General features: G+C 36.6%; 2 protein-coding genes across 2 annotated transcripts in view; both read left to right on the top strand.

The window, feature by feature from the left end:
• The first annotated feature begins 678 nt into the window (after window positions 1-678).
• The window catches only part of LOC132043233 (protein SRG1-like), a 32995-nt gene continuing 12765 nt past the window's right edge, over window positions 679-20908 (top strand). The window contains exons 1-3 of the mRNA XM_059433716.1: window positions 679-1459; window positions 1544-1791; window positions 2588-2651. Coding sequence (XP_059289699.1) covers window positions 1220-1459; window positions 1544-1791; window positions 2588-2651 — 552 coding nt within the window. The 5' untranslated portion in view covers window positions 679-1219. The remainder of the gene's footprint in view (window positions 1460-1543; window positions 1792-2587; window positions 2652-20908) is intronic.
• On the top strand, window positions 15596-17892 carry LOC132043209 (protein SRG1-like). The gene is made up of 4 exons (XM_059433694.1): window positions 15596-15916; window positions 16080-16324; window positions 16841-17165; window positions 17342-17892. Exons 1-4 carry the CDS (start codon window positions 15671-15673, stop codon window positions 17600-17602), a joined length of 1077 nt encoding a protein of 358 aa, XP_059289677.1. The 5' UTR covers window positions 15596-15670; the 3' UTR covers window positions 17603-17892.

Genomic DNA, 20908 nt, shown 5'->3' with positions numbered 1-20908 from the left:
TAGTTTTTCTCCTCTTCAAGACTGTAGCAGCATCTATTTTCTTTGAAGATTTTGCAATTTCCGGATTTTGAAGTCTTTGAGGGTCATGAATATTCTTCGAACGCCTTTCAGCAGCCATTTTTTCGGCAGAAACTGCAACAACATCATGTTGTTGTTGAGAAATCCCCAAATCAAAAGAAGGAAAATCTATATTTTGAACAGTAAAGGGTATACCTCGAGTAACCCTATTTGGTGTTGTTTCGTCTGCCATTGATGTTTTTTAGATTATTCTTCAAAAACCTAACAATTGAAAGTTGAATCCGCTTGAAAATAGTTGAAAAGATGAAGTTATTATGAACAAAATACACTAATAGAAGGGAAAACTTACCCAAATACAATTTCCCCAAATTTTCGCCACAATGATTTGCAGATGTGGAATGGTGAAGGAATGTAATGGAGAAAAAAAGGGTAAGGATTAATGAATAAGGAGAGAGAATTTGAGTTGATTAATTAAGTAACCGTTAAAGGTGGGATATGGGGATATGGGGTGTATATTATGTGTGTATTTGTACCAGTAACTGTAGCTATGTATGGTAAATTAGAAAAGTAATTTAGTTACTAATTATATTAAATTAAAGGGTAGTTATTAGTAATAATTAGGTCCTAAAAGAAGCTACAACCAGTAAAAATTCCTAAAAAAAATGGAGGCAGAGGATTTATTTGCTGCAAATGGATTTTGGAAGTTGGCAGGTACATGTGAAATATTCAAATGCCTAGTTGTGAAGATGTCAACGAGGTATGCAGTGGGCAAATCCATCCGAGATTCTTGAAAACTACAAAAATTGTTTTCTTACTTCCGATCACGTACATCATCACCTCAATTTGTCATTGTTTTAGAGTTGCGTTCTGGCAGTTGCAATGTAAAGCTGGAAGCTGACGATGAGATAACTAAGACAAAAAAAATGTCAAATTTAAAAAATGAATAAATAAATGGCCCAGGCACTAGGAAATTGATAAAGAAAGCTAAATGGATTAATCTACCGCTTAAAGAATTCTGTAAGTCTGGTTTTGGCTGTTTGATTTGATTGAAACATTATTATGTTTATAATCTAGAGTACATTAAACAAATAAAACAAATAAAAGTACTATATTTTGCACGCTATAATTTCAGATCTTTATAAGGTTGACATCTACAACAAATTCTCTTAAAGGAAACCAGAAAAAAATATCTCATTTATCGATGGAAGAAGAAGGAATACTCGGTGACACTTTGAAAGTTCCTAACGTCCGAGAGCTGGCAAAGCAAAAACTAGCAGCTGTTCCGTCCCGATATATGCGTGATGATATAGAAAAGACATCCTCTTCCATATTATTGCCTCAAGTTCCAGTCATTGACATGGAAAAACTGCTGGAAATTGGAGATGATAATTCAGAGCTTGAGAGGCTTCATTCTGCTTGCAAAGAATGGGGATTTTTCCAGGTTTATATTTCAATGATCAAATGCTGTGCTCTTTTTCAGTTTTAAGTAATAGCAAAATGGTCTAAATACTCTCGTTTCTTGCAGGTGGTGAATCATGGAGTGAGTTCATCATTGGTGGAGAAAGTGAAGTCAGAAATCCGAGCGTTTTTCGATCTACCAATGGAAGAGAAGAAGAAGTTTGAGCAACAAGAAGGGGATGTTGAAGGATTTGGGCAAGCCTTTGTTTTTTCTGAAGAGCAAAAGTTAGACTGGGGTGACTTGTTTTACATGACCACTCTCCCGACCAATTTGAGAAAACCTCACTTATTTCCCAAACTCCCTGTCTCACTTAGGTACATCTCCCTCTCTCTCTCTCTTCAAACGAAAATTTTCGAGTTTGCAGTTTGTCAAAGTTTACGCTGGAGAGATCATTTTTAGCCCATTTGAATAGAGAGCTTGGATATCTTAAAGGATTTACAACACAAAAAAGCGTTACAAGAGAATGCTAAATGAAAAGAAAACGGAAACATGAAAAAAATACACAAGATATACATACTATTTGCTAGTCGCATTTTGCTTGTGCAATGATCATTTAATTCTTCTGAAAATAAAATTTTATAAACAGCTAGCAGCTCTCTAGTAAGGCTCCATTTGTTTTTCTTAAGATTCTAACACATGGATCTGAATATTAAAATTGTGCATTAAGATTAAGGCCCCGTTTGTCCATAGATACCAAATTTTTTTTGGAATTTTGGAGTTGGAGTTGGAGTTGGAGTTGGCCATAGTTTTTGAAATTGTAGTTTTTGGTGAAAAAATTGTAAAAAAGTGATTTTTTTTTTAAAAACAAGTTTTTTGAGTTTTTGGTATTCCGGAATACAACTTCAAGTTGTATTAGGAATTTTCATGGCCAAACGCTGATTCCGGAAAAAAGTGAAAAAAATTTCCGGAATAAAGTGAATAATTCTTATGGCCAAACGGGCGCTAAGACGTTTGAATCAAAATACACATTTTGAGTATTAGAATGTTGTGTAAAAAAATTCGTTATTCAGATGTATTCTAACTTGTGCCTTGATCTTCACTAGATCTCTTCCTCTTATAATTAAAGTTAATTTGGATGATATGATTGGATTCATTGGAAATATAATGCAGGGACATCATGGAAGAACACTGCAAAGAATTCAAGAGCCTAGCAATACGCATCCTAAGTAAATTGAAAACGAAATGAGAGAGCTATCTAATGAAGGTATGCAGTTAATAAGGATGAATTATTATCCTCCTTGCCCTGAGCCAGACAGGACAATTGGCATAAGTCCTCATTCTGATGCTGATGCCCTCACCATCCTTCTCCAGCTTAATGAAACTGAAGGTCTCCAAGTTCGAAAAGACGATATCTGGATGCCTGTAAAACCCCTCCCAAATGCTTTCATTGTGAACGTTGGCGATATGATGGAGGTAACTATATAAGAATTTCTTTGTTGAGCAACTGAAATGCTTTGAGGGAGGTGGAAGTAGGGTAGTCATTATATTTTCATTAATTTAAATGTTACATTATATGGCTAATTAGGTTAAACTTGCTCGTTTAGAACAAATTGGAGTTACTGAAATTAGAATTAACTCAAGATAAGTTGATCAAATAGATAAGTAAATATTACTAATCCATTTACTTGCAAGTCAGCCAAACGTTATCTAATCTTATTTAAGTAAGAAAGAGTTCGATCGTTTCTAATATTTATAATACTGTTTGTTGGGAATAAAATAGACCCGCAAAAATAATATTCACGGTATTAGTGATAAACGCGGAACACTAAGTTATGGTTAAATCAGCAAGAATAATAATGACACCAAGATTTTACGTGAAAACCCTTCTGAATAAGGGAAAAAACCACGGCCAAGAGGAGCAGCTGATATCACTATAGCAAGGAATTTTACATTGTGTAGTAACGAGTATAAATACTCCTAAGACCACTACACCCACAAAAGAAAAACACTCTTTTGATTTTTCCCACCTTACTATAATATTACTCACACTCTATTTTTCTTCGCCGAGACTATTTTCTTACGATCCTATGGAATACCTCACTTTGCTCTCACTCAGATGTATTGTCTGAGATTTTCTTGGTGTCCATTCCAAATGAAGCTTAGAACTCTATTTATAAGCTTCAGAAAACGCGTGAACAGTACACCGCGTGAACAGTATCACCGCGTGAACAGTTGCAAACAGTAAACCGCGTTTTATACGCGTGAACAGTACCACGCGTATTTACTATTCAACTCTGGTGGGCCCCACATGTCTGAGGGACCTACTCAACAATTCTCCCCCTCCCGACGACATGGGGAAGAATGTTCTTGTGAATTACCGAGAGCTCATACCAGCTAGCTTGGAACAAACTTCAAGCTTTTGCCTTGAGACTGCCTTTGTCATCATATCAGCTGCATCTTGTTGTTACCAGTTTTCCGAGCATACAAACTTTCAAGATGCTCCCATAGGGTCCGAGCATGTGTCTCCCCAGAAATATGGTTCAACACATTATCGTCAACCCACCGCCTAATAAAGCGCAAACCTGCGCGATGCAACAAATTCCACTCTTCATCGATTTATTATCGGGCTTTTTATTTGCAAAAGACAGTTTATGAAAATTCTTGACATAGAGCAAATCTTCCATTTTGCCCTTCCAAATGGCATAATTTACGCCACTCAAAGTAATCATTCTACTAGTGTTGGCTTCCATCGTTTATCACAAATACAAATACTATTTTATTCGAAGACCAAAGTAATTCTTTTCGATGTGGAAGTTCGGTGATCGTGTCTTGCAACCACGAGCATACTCGGACGAACCTTGGCTGCGATACCACTTGTTGGGAATAAAATAGCCCCGCAAAAATAATATTCACAGTATTAGTGATAAACGCGGAACACTAAGTTATGGTTAAATCAGCAAGAATAATAATGACACCAAGATTTTACGTGGAAACCCTTCTGAATAAGGGAAAAAACCACGGCCAAGAGGAGCAGCTGAAGCCATAATTTTTGGTGGCATAATTTTTTCTAGGCTTGGGCATTTGAAGCCATTCCTCACCTACGAAGTCAAGTCAGGGACTATTCGAAAGAAGTTTATTTTCCAAGGATCCTCGGATAAGTTGACTACCAAAAACGGCTTAACAAAAAAATGAATCTTGATCCTTTTAACCCCCCCAAGGAAGCGTAAGTCGAGTCTCGTTGGAAAATATCCCTGAATAGTTTTATAACAAGTAACTACTTGTTGCAACGGATACATTTATCCTTTGCGACAACCTTAAAATATATTGGAAAAATCAAAACGTTCTTTGAGAAGTTGCGGCAAAGATATTTTCCGAATTTTCGGATAGTGAATATGTTGCAACAACTCTAAGATGTTGGAACAACTTACCGATTGTTGCAACGAGTTCACAATCATTGAAAATATCACAATAGTTGCGAGGAAGGCTGCAAAGAAATTGCTTTTAGTTTTTCCAACAACTAAAGAATATCTTCAACAACCTAGAGGTTGTTGAAACATATGTTGGGGTTGTTCAACGTTATTCACACTTATTGGTTGAATATATCTGTTTGTTTGTTGTAGGTTGTGCACCCAAGGCTTATCTCGACAATACGAGAGGTGCAGATGTCATGTCTTGTTAGTTTAGGGCATAGGGAATCTGTGCATGATGAATTGATTGATCAGAGATAAAGAAGAATTGGGCGGAGCCACAACCATCATAAATTTGGTGTTGTTGATGGTGGTGGTGGTGGTGATGGTGATGGTGATGGTGATGTTAATCTTTTGTTGGTGATGGTCTTTGTCTTTGGTGATCTTGTTGATATGAATATTGTTGTTGATGTTGCAAGACAAGCGGTGGAAGGTGCTGATAAAAAAGAGATGATGATGGTGGTGGTGATGGAGTTGGTGGTGGAGTTGGTGGATATACTCCCCAAAGTGGTGGTGGTGGGCAGACCACAGATATCCCTTATAGGTTGGGTAGATATTCTTCAGTTGGTGCCGGTTCCTCCAATGTGTATTCTTGTGCTTGTGAATGCAGTACTTGCGTGCTGAAAATGGAGGGTTTGATAAACAAGGTTGAAGAGTTGCTTGCACAAAAAGATACGAATTCGGCTATAAAGAGTTTGATGTCCAGAAGGGTGTCCAGCCCATCCAAAAAGCTAAGCTACTTTACACTCCTATTGGGATTCGCAAGAGGGCAAAAACAATTTCCAAGGCACTTGCATTGTAGAGCAAGGAAAACAAGTACTCCTTTGAGTCTATTGCTACTCCTCTGCTTGAAGTTGTGCCACAAGTGCTGAAAAAAAAAAAGTTGATATTTTCAAGCGTGTAAACCCCAAAAAGAAAGAAGGTTGAAACCTTCTTGATCAAATTCAAAAAGGGTGGGAGAGCACTATACTCAATGCATGAATTTGGGCAGAAGACTTCAAGGTTATGACAAACATGCACGAATGGTGGGAGGATTGGGTAAGTTTCAACACTTATATATATATGTATATGATTCAAGATATCTTGTTTGAACAAGTCATGTAATTCGATGAACTTGTTGCAACAAGTTAACTAGTTGTTACAACAAGATACTAACTTGTTGCAACTTGTTAACTAGTTGTTCCAACAAGTGAATAACATTTGTTGCGAAGCTCACTAGTTGTTCCAACAACTCTAACTACTGCTGTTGCTTGGCAATTGGTTAATCGTTTTGATATTTTTACCGGTATGTAGATGAAATCTTATGCTGATGCGTATGAGGCGACTTAATTTCCTCGAGCACTATGATTCATCCGATAGAATCATGACCTCAACTTCTACCATCACTCTTGTCGCAACGGGCACTTAGGGTTGTCCAATGAGTCTACAAATGTGGGTGTCGTGCCCTATGATCAAAGACTTGCTCTCTTTAGGTGGGACGATGATGGTCTCGCTTTTCCCGAGGTGTTGTGCCTACCCAAAGTGCCGCGAGTGGATTGGTGCCAAAAGGATCATAGTCATCATGAATATTAATGACAACCATTTTTGTCACTATTGAGATCATCATTGAGGAGGGTATCATAAATGTTTATGATTGCAACATCCCATGTAATGCGACGATGATTTCTTACGCCACATGCACGTACCGTTATTGGATCTTTTCCCCCGAGTTGCTAAAGCGAGTGGCATGTTCTCACACTTACACCGAAAAGTTGTGATGAATCATGGAAGTATGATCGGAAGAAGGATATCCCAAAATGAGACCAATAAGGCATGTGCTTCCTGGTCACTTGCTTTTGTTGAAGCTTTGCTTACCGCGACGAATATGACCAAGCCCGATACCTTATTGAGTGACAATACTTGTGGAGAGGATGCAATGGAGGTGGGCTTGTGGAATTATTGATAAGGTGTTGGAGCCCTAATGTGGGGACAAACAATTTCTCTTAAACTATGTTTGCATTAAACAATTTCTCTCATATTTTGATTGCATTTGAATTATGGTGGATGAACACATTATGTAAATTTGTTAAATATATATTCTATGCTCGCACTTTATATATATTGTTTAAGTTATTTCGGTAGTTTTACGCAAGTGAATATGTTGGAACAAATACCTAAATTGTTGGTAAAAATAAAACAACTAGTGCAAATATCGCAACGGATGTGAAGATTTTGCAACAAGTAAGAATCGGTTGGAGCATATGGATCTACATTTAACAACTTACTTAGTTCTTTAACAATTAAGGAATCTGGGAACATATGGATCTGTACATTTGCAAATAATCCAAAGAATAGCTGAAGATGTTGCAACAAGTAAGGAATCTGTGGAACGGATGGATCTTCGTTGCAACAATTTACTTAGTTGTTGCAACAAGTAAGGAATCTGTTGGAGCATATGGATGTACATTTGCAACAACTTACTTTGTTCGCAACAAGTAAGGAATCTGTTAGAACATATGGATCTTCTGTTGCAAATAATCCAGCAGCTGCTGAAGATGTTGCAACAAGTAAGGAATCTGTTGGAACATATGGATCTTACATTTGCAACAATTTACTTAGTTGTTGCAAATAATGTACTTGCATTGTGAATCGAGTAGTTGACATCAATTCACTCTAATGATCACTCGATTTAGTGCATACTGACTTAGGAGATCCTTTTTGCTGACTCAAAACACATCAAATTGATTAAGTATTCCATTGTTTATCACTAAATATGGGTGAATCGAGTAGTTGACATCAATTCACTCTAATGATCACTCGATTTAATGCATACTGACTTAGGAGATCCTCTTTCTTGGCCGACTCAAAACACATCAAATTGATTAAGTATTCCATTGTTTATCACTAAATATGGTTGATTTCCTTTGTTTATCACTAAATATGGGTGAATCGAGTAGTTGACATCAATTCACTCTAATGATCACTCGATTTAGTTCATACTGACTTAGGAGATCCTCTTTCGACTCAAAACACATCAAATTGATTAAGTATTCCATTGTTTATCACTAAATATGGTTGATTTCCTTTATTTATCACTAAATATGGGTGAATCGAGTAGTTGACATCAATTCACTTAATGATCACTCGATTTAGTGCATACCGACTTAGAGATCCTCTTTCTTGACTCAAAACACATCAAATTGATTAAGTATTCCATTGTTTATCACTAAATATGGTTGATTTCCTTTGTTTATCACTAAATATGGGTGAATCGAGTAGTTGACATCAATTACCTCTAATGATCACTCGATTTAGGCATCTGACTTAGGAGATCCTCTTTGCTTGACTCAAAACACATCAAATTGATTAAGTATTCCATTGTTTATCACTAAATATGGTTGATTTCCTTTGTTTATCACTAAATATGGGTGAATCGAGTAGTTGGCATCAATTCACTCTAATGATCACTCGATTTAGTGCGTATACTTACTTAGGAGATCTCTTTCTTGACTCAACATACATCAAATTGATTAAGTATTCCATTGTTTATCACTAAATATGGTTGATTTTCTTTGTTTATCACTAAATATGGGTGAATCGAGTAGTTGACATCAATTCACTCTAATGATCACTCGATTTAGTGCATCTTGACTTAGGAGATCTCTTTCTTGACTCAAAATACATCAAATTGATTAAGTATTCCATTGTTTATCACTAAATATGGTTGATTTCCTTTGTTTATCACTAAATATGGGTGAATCGAGTAGTTGATCATTAAATATGGATGAACCAAGTAGTATCTGTTGCAACAACTGTAGTATCTGTTGCAGCGGCTATAGTATCTGTTACGTGAAAGTGTAGTATTCGTTGCAAGACATGAAGAATACGTTGCAACAACCGTAGTATACGTTACGTAATTTGTAGTATCCATTGCAAAAAGTACACTATCTCGTTGCAAAGATGTAGAATCATTGCAACAATTGTAGTATCATACGCAAGTGATTAAGTTGTTGAACAAATCCTTACTCTTGTTGGATAAAACACAAGTTGTAACACATAACTTAGTTGAAAAAACCCCAACATGTAACTTAGTTGTTGCTGTGAGGTTTATTACTTCTTTGGAAACTATTCAATAATTTATTAACAAATACACACATTTGTGATTTGAACAAGTTAAACATAAATTACCATGCTAAGAAACAATAACATTAAAATGTCATAAAGTTCCAACATAACTATTATTAAAGCATAATGCTATTTACAACTATGGAGCATTTAGGCTTGGACATGTTATTTTTGTGGCATTTTTGCATAGGAGCATTTGTTTTTCCTCGTTAGAAATGATTCCCCGATTCCACGCCTCCTCTTTGTCCGCCTTTCTTAGGGTTTGCTTGGATCAACATATGGAGGAGGTATTTCTCTCTAAAATCTCCAAAGGAACTTCCCAATTCTTGAAGGCACGGGATAAATTTCCTCACAATATGCAATTATGTAATTCTCCACCTTATAATATGGAGATGAGTAGTCATAAATCCGCCTTCAAAGTCGTCACCATATTGGACACGAAGGGCGCCGCGTACTGCGTGGGACAAGGTATTTTGTCCGAGGTCAAAAACTTCTACAAGTACAAGATCTACTTTGCAGAGATCGATTGTATTATTTACTGCCGATGACGGAACTTGTTGGCTATTTGATGGGCTAATAACTTGTTCCCCGAGTTGACAAATTTTGAAAAAAAAAAAATCACACAAAGATGTTTGGTGAGTCGATGAACTCCATACGCTCTCTCATGAAATTTTTTTCCGAAATCTCCCGTTTATGGCATCAAATAAAGCGGTAATGGGAAATTCTCTTTCAACGTTGAACATTGAGTTCACCGACTAAAGAAAATGTTTGACGTCATAGGATTATACATTAAACAACAACGTAATCCTTAACGTACAAACGATTATGAGTTGAAAAATATCAAAGCAGTACTATCAAAAATGTGTTACTTGTTGGAGAGAGAGAGCTTCGATTGTCTCTCACTGAAACATAGACCAAAATGCAACAACTAAGTGAGTTTAATAACTAACTTACACCGTTAACAAGTGCGTTAGTTGTTCTAACGGATGTGTTACATTCGTTATTGTCTCTGTGTCACACCAAAATGCAACAACTAAGTGAGTTGTTGGAACAACTAACTTACTGGCAACAAGTGAGTTAGTTGTTCAACAGATGTGTTACTTGTTGGAGAGAGCTTGATTATTGTCTCGTGTCACACCAAAATGCAACAACTAAGTGAGTTGTTGGAACAACTAACTTACCTTTGCAACAAGTGCGTTAGTTGTTCAACGGATGTGTTACTTGCTTTGGAGAGAGCTTCGCTTATTGTCTCTCGTCATACCAAAATGCAACAACTAAGTGAGTTGTTGGAACAACTAAATTACACTGTCAGAACAAGTGAGTTAGTTGTTCCAACGGAGTGTTTGGAGAGAGCTCTGCTATTGTCTACACCAAAATGCAACAACTAAGTGAGTTGTTGGAACAACTAACTTACGCGACAAGTGCGTTAGTTGTTCCAAGATGTGTTACTTGGCTTGGAGAGAGCTTCGCTATTGTCTCTGTGTCACACCAAAATGCAACAACTAAGTGAGTTGTTGGAACAACTAAATTACCTGTTGCAACAAGTGAGTTAGTTGTTCCAACAGATGTGTTACTTGCTGGAGAGAGCTTCAGTTATTGTCTCTGTGTCACACCAAAATGCAACAACTAAGTGAGTTGTTGGAACAACTAAATTACACAACAAGTGAGTTAGTTGTTCAACTGAGATGTGTTACTTGTTGGAGAGAGCTTCGCAAATTGTCTCTCGTGTCACACCAAAATGCAACAACTAAGTGAGTTGTTGGAACAACTTAACTTACTCCGTTGCAACAAGTGAGTTAGTTGTTCCAATAGATGTGTTACTTGGCCGGAGAGAGCTTGCTATTGTCTCCGTGTCACACCAAAATGCAACAACTAAGTGAGTTGTTGGAACAACTAAATTACCGTCGCAACAAGTGAGGTAGTTGTTCCAACATATGTGTTACTTGTTGGAAAAAGTAATGTATGAATACCTATTTCCGGGAAGAATACCTGCCTCCATCTGTGGAATCCAACACTTTCAAGATGTTCGGCGCCCCGTGCACGGTATCTCTTATTTGATTGAAATGGTCATTGAACTCATCTATATTGTACGATTTTGCTGCTTTATAAAGGCGAGATACGACCTTCGTATTGTGAAAGGTGGTTCGGAGATTTTCCCCAAAGTGCTTCATGCAACAACCATAATGAGATAAAGGAAAGACAATTGAAACTGCCTTTTTGATACTTGGATGCCTATTAGAAATTATGCACAACTCTTTGGTATCATCTACAAAGCTTCTCATTTGTTCAAAAATTATTTGTACGAGGCATCACACTCCTTGTCCACTACACAAAATGCCACAGAAAAACATGATTCTCCGCATCTTGCGCCACGGCAAACAACAAACACTCCTTCGTACTTGCTCTTCAAGAATGTCCCATCGACAGCTATGACTTTTCTCATTTGCGCAAAACCAAGTATCCAAGCCTTGTAGGCTACAAAAAAGTACTTGAACTTCCCATTAGCATCAACCTTCAATGCCGTCTTACTTCCCCGGATTGCGGAACGAAGCATATAACCGTACGCATCAAGCACCGCATACCCGTGCTCATGTGTCCCCTTGTCAAAGATTTTGCAATCTCCATGCCCTTCCGTACCTTCCAATAACTTACCTTACAACCCAATTAAAGAATGATTGGCTCATATCTTTTGTAGATGGGCCTTTACCATCGGGAAACCTATCTTTGAATTCACCAATGACTTTATTTGTGGCGTGTGGATTATGGCTCGTAATATGCTCAGAACCACATGTGTGATACTTTACGTGGTTGTAATATAAAATCTGTCGAACTTAAAAGCTTCATAGCCTCACCACCACTTGCACTCAGGATGTACACATCTAAAGCAATACACATACAGCGCTAATTAATCACCTTCTTGAGTGTGAAATCTTTCTTCACGCAAGCAAGTTTCAACATAGTTGCTAGTTGTTCCTTGTTCTTGAATGACATTCCTTTATAAAAGCTGTTTCATCATCTTGAACATGGTCGCACCGAAGATTGTGTAGAACACGGTATTGCTCGCAACTTCGGGTGTAGGAATCGGCTCACCCCACTTCCATTATCTGAATATCCATATCCATATCCATATCCATATCCACCCCATCCAATTTATTATTTAACACATCTTGTTGGTCTTGACCTAAATTATGGTTCTCTACGGGCTTCCAACCACGTATACCCTTAAAATGGGCCTAGCTACATCATTCAAATAAGTACGCAAACGATCCGATCGGTTATCTTAAAAGAGCAAGACCCTCTCGGTTTTCAAAAGAGCTATGCATGTAAGTGATGGCGGGGATCTTTCGGTTCACAAGTTAATTCACAATAGGTGATGATTAAGTTCACAAAATCATCAAACACGACATCTCTTTGGACACTCGGCTATCGTCTCTAACATGTGACTACCTTCCATCGCCAAATATATCGATTGTTCTTCTCGATCCTTTCACCATGGCAATCAACACCTATTGTTATTGAGTCCCCCCATTAATGCTACTCGAATATATTTTGTTTTTTAAAAAAGGTCATGACGGATAGTAACAAAATACAATAACGTAATGACTTTTGGAACGGATGAATCGTGTTGCAACAAGTGGATTACACAACAAGTACTATCCTTGTTGTACTTTTGACCAACTAATCTGTTGGAGTCGGCTTTCGCTTTTTGAGTTGTTTTAATCCAAAGACAGTTGAAGATGTCCACAGCGAGTTGTCGTTGCGAACAATTATATTACTTGTTGCAACGAGTAATACACTTGTTCCGACAACTAAATAATCATTGGAGTCGGCTACGCTTTTTTGGGTCCGAGTTTTTGGGTTACATTGGTGAGGCGAATCCAACGGATCGGTGAGTTGTTGCAACAAGTAAGATACTTGTTGCAACGGTAGTACACTACTTGAACAACTCACAAATACAGCAACTTATTCATACTACGTATTTAACAACAATTAGTCTAGAAGCTTGCAATAACTACTTAATGTTGTAATTGTGGCGGCCACTACAATAGTTGTTGCATAAACTACGGCGAGCTTAAAACTACAACGGTTGTTGGAAAAATTTAGAAGCTCTTATACGGCGCTTTAGCACTTGTTGCAACAAGTACAATTGCTACTCGTAAATTGTTGGAAAATCGAAGAAAACCCGTATAAATAATTGAAACAAAACAACAATATTTTACTTACCAAATGAGCGGAAATTACTTCAAGTAATGCCCGGCCAAAAAAATTGCAAAAAATCTCTTCGTTTCTTTTTCTTTGTTGACAAATTCTTCAAAATGCCGCACCAACGAAGAAGAAGAAGCGGGGGAAGCGAACTTATGAAGTAATGCCCATGTAGACACTAACGAAATCCAAACAAAAAAATTGCAAATCTGAGTTTTTCTTTTGTTGAGCAAATTCTTCAAAATGGCACAAAAGAATGGATGAAGAAAGCCGGGAAGCGAAGAATGGAAGATGAGGAAGAAGAATGGAGAGAGAAAAAAGAATGAACAAGTGATTGAAAAGAAGATATAAGAAGGAGGAAGAACGAACCGAGGAAGAAGAAGAAGAACAACGGAGGGAAAGAGCAAAAGCAAAGTGCGGCTATTGGCGCCCTTTTTTTTTTTTTGGACCCATTTTGGTATTTTAGGGCTTATATTATTAAGGTCAAAGTGTTAAAAAATAAAACTTGAGGGTAAAGTATTAAAAATAAAGTTGAGGGTCAAAGTATCAAAATAAAAACTTTTGGGCAAGGTCAAAACCTCTTAATCACTAATAAAAAAACATCACGTCCACTTAATAATTAAAACTTGAGTTACCTCCACTCAATAAAAAGACTTAAGAGTCACCTATAGTTAAATGGCCCAAATTGATCTCCAAGAAAAAACATCGTACTATGCTGATGAGTTATAAGCTGAAAATAAATAAAGGTGAAAGGAATACTCAGTGGGGCCCTTGTTCAGAAAACTGACAGTCCCAAAATAACTTACCAAGGCTATGATCAGCAGCTTGTATAAGATATTCAAGTGAGACCCACATTTGGTGAAGAGAAATAACATTGTGTCAGCATGTTTCCGAAGGACGCGTGAATTATTTTTCAAGTAGGAAATCAGAGGACTTTTCCGTCAATTCACATTAATGGGAAGCTCCTCGATTCCTCTTATTAAGGTGCCGTTTGGCCATGAAAATTTCGAATACAACTTGAAGTTGTATTCCGAAATAACAAAAACTTAAAAAATTTGTTTTTAATTTTTTTTCCACTTTTTTACAGCTACATTTCACCAAAACTATAATTTAAAAAATTATGGCCAAACACAACTCCAACTCTAAAATTTAAAAAAAAAGTAATTTTTTTTTTTTTATATCTATGGACACACGGCACCTAAGAGTAGTAAAGTAATAACGGACTGGGCTCCCCTCCGGTGTCAATCTCCTCCATTTCGTCCAATTCTATCTTAAAACATTGACACGTGTCCAGCTCGCAATTCAATGGATAGGATATCTTAACCATGGTCAACATTCCTCACATACTCCTCTCTCTGTTTCACTGTTTAGACGACAGAAAATTTACACCCGTTTCTTCCAAATCTGTGATAGAGAACTGATGTAACTCAACCAAAATTGTGTTTAGGGTCTGTCCTAATGTGTTGGATTTCTTCACTGATACCGTGAATAAAAGTTAGTCCCTCCAATTGCAATGGGTAAAAATGTTCGAAACCAGAGAGGGGTTGTTCAACTTGTTAAAACTCTATGCATCTGGCTCATTTAAAGGGAAAAGATTCATCCTATTATTATCTGGAAGTAAAGAAAACGTGTTGAAGGACAATTTCTAAGTCTTCGGATTTGGAAGAAAATTCAAGTGAAGCTTTAGTTTCCATTGGCGATCCTTAACTTCTTCTTCCCAATCGGCTGGCTACAGTCAAATTCAGCATCCTATTCTACTAGTCTTAAAATCTTTATACTGAACTCTGATCTGTCCCCTCTTTAGTGTTGGGTTTTTTCTGTGCACAATTCCGTTTAGAAGTTTTTGGGTCTAATCAATTCTTAATAAACAAAAAGAGAGCTTATTGACGGTATTCCAACAGACTTTGAGGTTCGGCAACTGGAAATGGTACTACTCGGCTAACACACTTTGGGGGAACATTGCAGAGACTACCTTAAACTATGGTTAAAAGTATACTAGTTAGTAAGATAAGTCAGATTCATTGAACTATTAAGTAGACACGTGTCAAAAAATTAAGGTACAACAGGACGAAATGGAGGAGATTGGCACCGGATAGACTTACCTTACACAGACAAATCAAATAAAAGTATTACTCCGTCCGGAAAAAAAAAAAAGTGTTCACTTAATCATTTTAGTGATTCTCTAAGAAAATATTAACTTTTAGAGAAAAATAGATAATTTGATTAAACTATTTCTAATTAAATAGGTATTGAAATTTGATCATATAACACTTAATAGAGGTAAATATGAAAAAATAAAATTAATTTTTTATTAATTTGCTAAGTAAACTTTTTTTTAATCCAAGAAGAAAAAAGCTAAGTGTACTTTTTTTTTTATCCGAAGGGAGTATATTTTATCATTTCACACATCTCTGTACAGACATTTGCTATCTAAAACAAGTTCTCTTAGAGGAAGCCAGAAAAAAAACCTCACTTATAGATGGAAGAAGCAAGCTCGATAAAGCGAGGTAGCTCTTTGAAAGTTCCTAGCGTCCGAGAGCTGGCAAAACAAGAACGAGCAGCCGTTCCGCCGCGATATATTCGTGATGATATCGAAAAGACATCCTCTTCCATATTATTGCCTCAAGTTCCAGTTATTGACATGGGAAAACTGCTGGAAATTGGAGATGATGATTCAGAGCTTGAGAGGCTTCATCTTGCTTGCAAAGAATGGGGATTTTTCCAGGTAAATTATGTTAGGTTTAAGTTGTGGAGAAATGGTACCATTTAAACCGGTCTAAATAGGTATAGTAGTGCTATGAATGACCCAGTATCGACTGCTGGTAATAGTATGAGCAAAAAAACTTTCCCCTGTGCTTCCAGACATGTTGAGTTCGTGTTTCTTGCAGGTGGTGAATCATGGGGTGAGTTCATCATTGGTGGAGAAAGTGAAGTCCGAAATCCGAGCATTTTTCGATCTACCAATGGAAGAGAAGAAGAAGTTTGAGCAACAAGGAGATATTGAAGGATTCGGGCAAGCCTTTGTTTTCTCTGAAGAGCAAAAGTTAGACTGGGGTGACTTGTTTTACATGATCACTCTCCCTACCAATTTGAGAAAACCTCACTTATTTCCTAAGCTCCCTGTCTCACTTAGGTAAAAGTGGATGCAGTATTGCTGAAATGCCTTCTTTGCAGATATTCTTCAATGGACATCATAATAATTAAGACTTTGTTATATCATTCAAATTTATTCAAACCCATGAATACCTAGTAAGTGGTTGTAACGGAAAAAAGCCATACTTAACATTTGAGATTTGAATGATTAAAATTCAGATCTAAAAAACAAACACACTTATTGGCTGAGATTTGAAGGACCAAAGCACACTCAAAGAACCTACCGATTCCAGATCTTGCCAGTCATAGCAACCAAAACGGGTTAGCCTTCTTGAATGATTAAGATTCAGACCTTCATTAAATACAAATAAATGAGCGTGTCAGAAAATATTTAGAAGTTAATTTAAAGTTGCGGAGTTGAGATTAACCAGAATTGTTATGTATACTTTATGTTAGAAGTTGTATATCTAACTCGTGCCTTGATCTTCACTAGATCTCTTCCTCTTTTAATGCTCAATTGTATGATATGATTGGATACTTAGGAAATATAATGCAGGGACATAATGGAAGCACACTGCGAAGAATCCAAGAACCTAGCAATAAGCATCCTGTGTCAATTGGCAAAGGCTTTAAGGATGGACGAAAAGGAAATGAGAGATTTATCCAGTGATGGTATGCAGATAATAAGGATGAATTATTATCCACCTTGCCCTGAGCCACACAAAACCATTGGCATAAGTCCTCATTCTGATGCTGATGCCCTCACCATCCTTCTCCAATTGAATGAAACTGAAGGTCTTCAAGTTCGAAAAGACGGTATCTGGTTGCCTGTAAAACCCCTCCCAAATGCTTTCATTGTGAACGTTGGTGATATGATGGAGGTATATATATATATATATATAAGAGTTTCAAAGTGTGGTAACTTAGCGAAAATGCAGCAAATAGATAAATAAATAGAATACTAATCCATAGCTAAACGTTATATAATCTTATTTTTGAAAGAAAAAGCTCATTTTCTAATATTTATAATGTTTGCATATGTTATTTGACCGGGCAGATATTGAGTAATGGTGTTTATAGAAGCATTGAGCACAGAGCAGTAAACTCAAACACAAAGAGGCTGTCTCTTGCAACATTCTATGTCTTTAACCTCGACTCTGAATTGGGACCTGCATGCAGCCTCATTGGACCAAATAATCCTCCCATTTTCCGAAGAGTTCCCGTACAAAAATATTTGCAGGATTTTCTTGCACGAAAACTTGATGGAAAATCGTTCATTGATCGCATGAAGGTAGAGACAGAAGATGACGAATCCTAGGTAGCATTTGATACTCCACTTGGGTATTACCTGATTTATATCCCGTGAAATTAAATTTTGTATAAGTTACTCTTGCTATTGTAATTTCTAGTTTCAATATTTGATGACTGTAATAAAGAAGAAAAACAGGGTATTGTTCTATGTTCTACTATATTATGATGGTTATTATCTTATTTTCATCCAGTGAAATATTTCACGAGTTACTCTTGCTATTGTAATTTGGAGTTCCGCTGTAACAAAAATAGGACGTTCTCTGTTTTATTATATATGATGGTGTTTGACTTGATATATATGATTTAAAATGTTACTTCAATTGTTGAATTATATATGTCCAGCGAAAGAAAAATTAAATTTTGATTATTATTAAATTTGTTTTATTGATAAGCATATTATATAAATCTGAATACTTGTAAATTGTAAGAATTGTATACAATACTATTAGCGGTATAATGTCAAATATACTGCAGTGTCCCAAAATGGAAATAATGTCATATAAATTAAAACAGAGGAGAGTACTTAGATTTGGAATAATCTTTTGTTTGTTTTAGACAAGTTAGTTAAATGTCTGACATTGCTTCATTGCTTCCTTGTTTTAAACAATACATGCCAGTCTTGCTCTGTAGATTTATTGCCGGATTAGAAAATGGAGGTAGAGGCTTTAGTGTCGCTTCATTGTTTGCAGTGGTATCATGCTGCAAATAGACTTTGAAGTTTGGCAGGTACATCCGTACATGTAAAATATTCAAAGGCCCTATTTTGTTTTTTTTAAATTAAACTATCCACCCGGACTTTCACCTCTAGTGGTGCTTGGGGGGGGGGGGGGGGTGTTTGGCAAATTCCTTTGTTGTGAAGACGGTGACGAGCTAGCAGTGGATAATTCCTGGAATTTCTGAAAATTACAAAAATTGTTTTGTTACTTTGGATCACGTATATGACCTCAATTTGTCATTGTTTTAGAGTTGCGGTGCGACGGCCGCAATGTAAAGCTGGAAGCTGACGATGAGATACACTAAGGTCTCTGCTTTGGACACATGGTTTGAAAACCATGCTTTGTTTAAGTATTTTGTACATAAAAAACCTCATTAAAATGAGCAAGTCATAATTCATAACAAAATTAGTACACTACTAGAAAACCTTTCTAAAAAATACAACATCAATTAATCAAATTTTAGTTCAATAAAAACAAAAATTTAACATGAATAGTAATGTAACTACTCTTTAATATAATCCTCCCACATAAATTAAAGGTTGGTAGACATAAATAAAGGTTGGTGGAAGTTAATGAGATTGGTAAATGATTGATGGGGGTAATTGTTAAAAATATCTATCAACTTATAGGTCTTTTTTTACGAAATATAAACTTATGAGTTAAATTTTATATTTAAAAAAGTTGAAACCATGGTTTCAAACCCCAAATCATGTCTTTTTGGATGATTTGGGATTTGAAACCGTGAGTGAAAACGTATGTCCAAACGCTGGTTTGGGGTCATGGTTTCAAACCATGGTTTGAAAACGCATGGCCAAACGCCTACTAGGAAAATGAATAAACAAATAAAAGTACTATAATTTACATGTTATCATTTCACACATCTTTATACGTATATACGTTTGCTATCTAAGACAATTCCTCTTAGAGATAGCCAGAAAAAACCTCATTTATCGATGGAAGAAGCAAGCTCGAGAAAGCTAGGTAGCACTTTGAAAGTTCCTAGCGTTCGAGAGCTGGCAAAGCAAGAATTAGCAGCCGTTCCGCCGCGATATATTCGTGATGATATAGAAATGACATCCTCTTCCATATTATTGCCTCAAGTTCCAGTCATTGACATGGAAAAACTGCTGGAAATTGGAGATGATAATTCAGAGCTTAAGAGGCTTCATCTTGCGTGCAAAGAATGGGGATTTTTCCAGGTAAATTATATTAGGTTTTAAGTTGTGGAGAAATGGTCTAAATTGGTGTAGTAATGCTATGAACGACCCAGTATCAAATAGTACTAGTAATTAATATCAGCTGATGAACGCTCTCCCATGCTTCCAGACATGATGAGCTCGCGTTTCTTGCAGGTGGTGAATCATGGGGTGAGTTCATCATTGGTGGAGAAAGTGAAGTCAGAAATCTGAGCGTTATTTGATCTACCAATGGAAGAGAAGAAGAAGTTTGAGCAACAAGAAGGGGACGTTGAAGGATTCGGGCAGGCCTTTGTTGTATCTGAAGAACAAAAGTTAGACTGGGGTGGCATGTTTTACATGAACACTCTCCCTACCAATTTGAGAAAACCTCACTTAGTTCCAAAGCTCCCTCTCTCACTTCGGTAAAAGTGGAGGAGTAATGGTGTAATACCTTCTTTGCAGATATTTTCAATAGACATCTTAATGATTTTAAACTTTGTTATAAATTTTAATCATTCAGATCTATTTAGACCCATTAAGTGGTTGTTTAAGTGGTTGTAAGGAAAAAAAAATGTGCTTAATGATGAAGATTCAGGTCTAAAAAACATACTTAATGATGAAGATTCAGGCCTAAAAAACACACTTAATGATTGAGATGGATATGAATAATTGAGATTCTGACCTTTAGTAAGTACAAATTGTTAGAAACAGAGAACGAGAGAGAAGACAGAGTTTTGGAGAATGAATGTTTCTATTCATTGCATACATACAAGCGATTACATCCCTATTAGACACAAGAAAATAAGAAGCAAAAGGAAATAAAATACCTACAATTAATATAGATCCTCTAGAATATTCTACAATTAAGGCTAATCATATTCTACCATATTTAAATCTCTCTACAATATTTACCATATTTTAACATCCCCTCTCAAACTCAAGATGGTTTAGAAGAAACCAGATTGAGTTTGGCTACCAGAACATGGAAACATCTAGGAAGATGAGGCTTGGTGAAAATGTCAGCTGGTTGATCGGAAGATCCAATAGAAGCTAATCGAATGACACCAAGATCAATATGTTGACGAGTAAAATGACAATCAATCTCAATATGCTTTGCATGCTCATGAAATACATCATTATGAGCAATCTGAATGGTACTGCGATTATCACAATAAAGAATAGTGGCAGACGATTAAGGAATACCCATGTCGGCTAATAACCAACGAAGCCATAGTATCTCAGCAGTAGTGTCAGCAAGTGCTTGATATTCTGATTCAGTGCTTGATCGGGATGCTAGACTTTGTTTCTTACTTCTCCATGATATAAGAGAATCTCCTAGAAAAATACAATAACCAGTCGTAGAACGTCTATCAATGGGATCATGCCCCCTATCAGCATCAGCATATGCTCGTAATTCAA

The sequence above is a fragment of the Lycium ferocissimum genome, chromosome 2 (genome assembly GCF_029784015.1).
Source record: "Lycium ferocissimum isolate CSIRO_LF1 chromosome 2, AGI_CSIRO_Lferr_CH_V1, whole genome shotgun sequence".
Taxonomy (NCBI): domain Eukaryota; kingdom Viridiplantae; phylum Streptophyta; class Magnoliopsida; order Solanales; family Solanaceae; genus Lycium; species Lycium ferocissimum.
The sequence above is the reverse complement of the archived record's forward strand: the minus strand, read 5'-3'. Positions and strand labels throughout refer to the sequence as shown.

Excerpts from the sequence above, each read along its gene's own strand:
- LOC132043209 (XM_059433694.1), top strand. The coding sequence starts at position 15,671 with ATGGAAGAAGCAAGCTCGATAAAGCGAGGTAGCTCTTTGAAAGTTCCT. Across the intron at positions 15,917-16,079 it reads AAGAATGGGGATTTTTCCAG|GTGGTGAATCATGGGGTGAG; the intron begins GTAAATTATGTT and ends TGTTTCTTGCAG. Across the intron at positions 17,166-17,341 it reads ACGTTGGTGATATGATGGAG|ATATTGAGTAATGGTGTTTA; the intron begins GTATATATATAT and ends TTGACCGGGCAG.